This window comes from Argopecten irradians, chromosome 8 (genome assembly GCF_041381155.1).
Source record: "Argopecten irradians isolate NY chromosome 8, Ai_NY, whole genome shotgun sequence".
Classification (NCBI taxonomy): Eukaryota; Metazoa; Mollusca; class Bivalvia; order Pectinida; family Pectinidae; genus Argopecten; species Argopecten irradians.
The window spans coordinates 32062510-32067358 of record NC_091141.1 but is presented as its reverse complement, the minus strand read 5'-3'; the positions used below and the strand labels follow the sequence as shown (position 1 = coordinate 32067358).

The following is a 4849-nucleotide window of genomic DNA, read 5'->3' as shown; positions in this document are numbered from 1 at the left end:
ATTATCATCTCATTTTGGAGTCTCTGCATTAACATTGTTTAAGCTAGACCAGGAAAACCGTTTATCAACGACGATTTAATCAACAAAATGGAACAGCCATTTTGACGGTGATCAGTTGACGTCACCACGTCAACATTAGTGACGTCATAATGGTCACGTTTTTGGTGTCGGTTATACCGTCATATACTTCAATTTGCCTTGGTTAGTTTATATAGATAAATTGACAAGTTAATGTAAATATAATGATGTTTTCTGTTTCAGGATACCAAATCATCGACTGATACCGTCATGGCAGAAGGTGGTCCCGATCAGGTATCGATCCCTAAAGACAGTAATCAGTCGGACTCGCACCTCCTGGAGTGCCCGATCTGTCTGGAACAGCTTCACCAGCCAAGATGTCTACCATGTCACCATTCTCTTTGTCAGGAATGTCTGAGTACTTACATCACCAGTGAGGTGTCGGTGAAGAGGAATGCGGCGACTACCTTTACGTGTCCTGTATGTAGAACACTTACTCACCCTATTGATAAAACTGAGGATAATGGGAAATGGGCCGAGCAGTTTCCTGTGGACAAAGTTGTCATTGAGTTGATAAAAACGAAGAGCGGTTCAACCGAAAGGCACTACTGTACGTACTGTGAAAAAACCAAAGAAAAGAAGGTTCTGGCTCAGTTCTGGTGTAAGACTACCCAATGTTTGTTTTGTGAGTCTTGTAAACTAAATCACCATGACATTATACACACCAACTGTGATGGTATAGATATACGAACTTCCGCTGGTAAACTCCTACCAAGAACAGAAACACTGACCAAGAATTGCGACAAACACAATGAGAAGATCGACTACTTTTGCTTCGACCACAAAGTTTTTGGCTGCAGCAAATGTATAATTGTTGGCCACAGGAAATGTAACGATGTAGCAACCACTGAAGACTACTGTAGTACATTGGACAGGAACTCAACACTCAAAGAAACGACTACCTATCTACAAGAGGCTACCGACTCCCTGGAATCGGCAGTAAAGAGCTTGCAGCAATATTTACAGAGCATCTCAGACGACAAGGAGTCGGCATTACAGAGCATCGACGATATGGAAAAACGGTTCATCCAACGAATGAAAGAAATGAAGAAAGAAATCACAGATGATTTGATAGCTAAGTACAAAGTAGAGAGTGACAATTTGAAGGTGACAAGTCAAAAGTGTGAACGACTGAAGTTCGCTATGAAGAATACAATTCAATCAACTGCTACAGCCCGGCAGCGGAACGACCACATGGGTACGATTTTATTGTACCAGAGAGGACAAACAGAGCTGGATGCTTGGAAAGATTTTGTCAAAGATATGAAAATGACGAGCTCTACCGTCAGTCTTAAACACGAAGCAGAATTTGATGGAACAAGACTGAACTTTGGTAAAATCGTCGTCCGGAAGCAACAGAAACAATTTACAGATGTCCCAGACCTAACCAAACCTTTATCAGAATGTGAACTAAAGGAAGTAAGAAAAGTGAACATAAAAATGAAATCAGATTGGTCCGATTGTTATGCTCGTGGAGTTATTATCACTCCTGATGGCAGTATTGTTGTAGGAGATGATAACAATCAGAAGCTGAAATTAATCAACACTGACGGAGATGTTGTGGATGAGTTGAAGGTGGATGGAAGAACTTGGGATTTGTGTTTGGTAGACAACACAACTGTGGCAGCTGCGATAGGTAATGGTGTACATGTGGTGACAGTTACATCCTCTAAACTTACATTATCGAATGTAATAAACATTGGGAAAACATGTCACGGTATAACGTACAGAAATGGTGAGTTCATTGTGAGTTCAAATACAGGAGTGTACCGGGTGACAAAGGACGGTAAGACACAGATGTTACACAGAGGTACTAACACTATACCCACGTTAACCCAGGACCACCGTACCGGTACTCTCTTCATCCCTTATTACTACAACAACCCTGGTAGTACGGCTATCGGTAGTCTGTCTACTGACAATCTACACAAGGACGTGATGAAGGTCGGTGTAGTAAGTGACGCGTTTGGAGTGGACGTGGACGGGGAGGGTAACGTCTATGTCTGTGGATGTGAGTCAAACAAAGTGGTACAGATGTCTGGGGACGGGACAAACGTCAGGGAACTGTTAACGGCAGCGTCCGGTATCAGCAATCCACTAGCTATATCCGTATATGGTGATAAACTTGTGGTGACGTTTATGTCAGATTGCAATTCTATTAGCTTATTTCAGTTTATTTGATCACTATGATATATCCACTTTTGTGATGACAGTTTCCCTACGTAGTGACGTAACACTTTCAGGACTGTTAGGTTGATACCTTTCCGTTGGATCAAACTTTATCAGTTCATCAGCTCAAAAAATCATGGTTATAAAAAACTTACAAGAAGCATTAAGTTAAACCTTTAAACTACTTTAAGTGAAGTGGAGTTAAGAAATGTTTGGTAAAAACAAACTTCTTTATGTTTTATTATTTTGTGCTTTTGCTGGAGGTTTGTACCGTCTCTTTATTACAGGAAACTGTGAACTTATGATTTTAGCTTTGATTTCATTTTCATTGATGTAACATAGTTGTAAATTAAAGGAAACGGATATATTACCATATCAGGTCAATATTCAATGTATGACATTTATAAAAAGTCATTTATTTTCTTTAATGTTAAACAAAGGAGAATACCATTACATTACATAACTGATCTCCATCCTAACTGATGAATACACACAGGATGTAAAATAACTGTCCATAATAATTATGATACAATTGTCCCAACCGCTCATCAATTTGATTAGATTAATTGCAATTAAACAAAGGTTTTATTTGATGCTTTCATCTTAACATTTGCCCGTATTTTGTAAGTATATAAGTTTTAATATCAAAGGTGTCTGTTGCTTCCTATGCCTTGTCCCCGCGGGAGGGGGAGTTACATTGATGTCGTTGACATCTTGCACGTGATGTGTGAGCCATATGCTTATAGCTATCTATGATATGCGTCAGATAGATTTGTTTAACGTTTTAGATTTGAAGTATTCATTATTAATGTTGTTTTTATTTAGTTTTGTAGAACTTAAGCATTATCATCATGTATGTGTGTTAAAAGGAAACTTTTCTTTCAACATAAACAACTAAAATTCATTATTATTGAACGCTTTATTTCAATGAATATTGAGTTTTACGAGGAAGTAGTGCATATCGAAATAGCCAGAATGACCACTTTTGGCCCACCCCTCAGACCCCCGGGGGTCAGCCAAACAATGTGTACAATTTTGAGTCTCCACCCAAGAGAATGCTTTCAATGCAATATGTTCAAAGAACAAAACAGTCAGTCAGATGTAAAAAGTCAAATTGACCCCTTTTGACCCCGCCACTCAGGCCCCAAGGTGATCAGCACGAACAACCATTTGTACAATTTAGAGTCATAACTTAAATACGATATCAGTCAAATTTTGATAGATACTGGTCAACGGTTATTCAGATGGCGATTTTTGACAGATGGACTGATGCCGTGGTACGCTTATAAAAGCAAATGGTCTTTTGGATAAGGAGATATCAGGAAATCTTGTGAGTTTGAGTAGTTTTCAATATGTTTTAGTTTATTGATACATCGGTTGACCATTTCTTTCGAAAATACTCTGCTTTCTTATGTCTTGATCGAACGTTGCTAATATATCTAACAGTGGCCGGTCTTTTCCTTTATCTATTTATAATTTGTATTTGCATTTTAACTGTTTAATATCCTGAGATTTTGCCGTTGTAGTACTAACCATGTCACTAGTGCAATATATCTAGGAGCGATTTTCATTGGCTGTGTCGAACAGGAAATCCATTGTGACGTCATGATAGAAGTAATATAGTGACGTCAGGATTTCGAGAAAGACGACACAAAGCCAAGGCTCGCAAAAATAAAAGCTTCCTAGACTTGTTTCATAAAACCTCATATATATATATAACTCATTGAAGATCACGAATTGGTTTCATGTAATTCATATTTATTGTATAACATTTGGAAATAAAGCGAAATTATAAAAAAAACAGTAGTTGTTTGAACCACTCTGTATTCAGGTAGACCATTTATCCGTCTCAAATTTTGAAAAGAAACTCAACAGACGATAAATCACATTTAGGATGAGTATTTTTTTATGCTACAAGTATAATTTTTCTGACACAAACTCACACCTACATGATTACTGTGCAATCCATATCGTTTACTGAATCTAGAGTATTCCTTAAAATTGTAAAAAGTTAATTCGAGAATTAATACTTATTGTAAGAATGGACACGTCACAAACATGACGAGCATGACAATTCTGATCTCTCAGAGTTACTTCCCTTCAGTCAGTACTGACGGAGTGAAACGAAGGGAAGTAACTCTGGTAGATCAGAATGAATATGACAGACCCTTGAAATGAGAAGTTGAATGTATGGTTGCATGTACATATAACGATGTGGATTTAGTGTTTATGTAAATTAAAAGTATGTTTCAAACCGATGAGCCGAAAGATAATAACAAAACTCATATTAATGACGATTTTTTTAAGCTTTTTCTAAGAAATTACTAATGGAAAAGTCAGTGATCGGGAAGATATGCGGTGTGTTGATCATATGTTATTAACTTCACCACTTCTTGACGACTTAGAGAGAATTTTTTTCCTTCTTAATGTATTGCAGTTAAAACCTGTGAAATCCGGCAACCTGGCTATAGCGGTTGAATATGTTAGTCCCGACGACATCCGAATTACACAAGTTACAATATACGATAAGACGGGGCAGTTTCCACAAACACACCTATGTACTATGAACATTCTCATTCTGTTGACATTTCTATATTAGTTA

The 4849-nt window shown here is 37.7% G+C and overlaps 1 protein-coding gene across 1 annotated transcript; it reads left to right on the top strand.

Annotated features, from left to right (window-relative positions):
* Positions 1–265: 265 nt before the first annotated feature.
* On the top strand, positions 266–4050 carry LOC138330105 (tripartite motif-containing protein 2-like). The gene has a single exon (XM_069277476.1). The coding sequence runs from the start codon at positions 289–291 to the stop codon at positions 2257–2259; it is 1971 nt and encodes a 656-aa protein (XP_069133577.1). The 5' UTR covers positions 266–288; the 3' UTR covers positions 2260–4050.
* Positions 4051–4849: the final 799 nt, after the last annotated feature.

Excerpts from the sequence above, each read along its gene's own strand:
- LOC138330105 (XM_069277476.1), top strand. The coding sequence starts at position 289 with ATGGCAGAAGGTGGTCCCGATCAGGTATCGATCCCTAAAGACAGTAAT.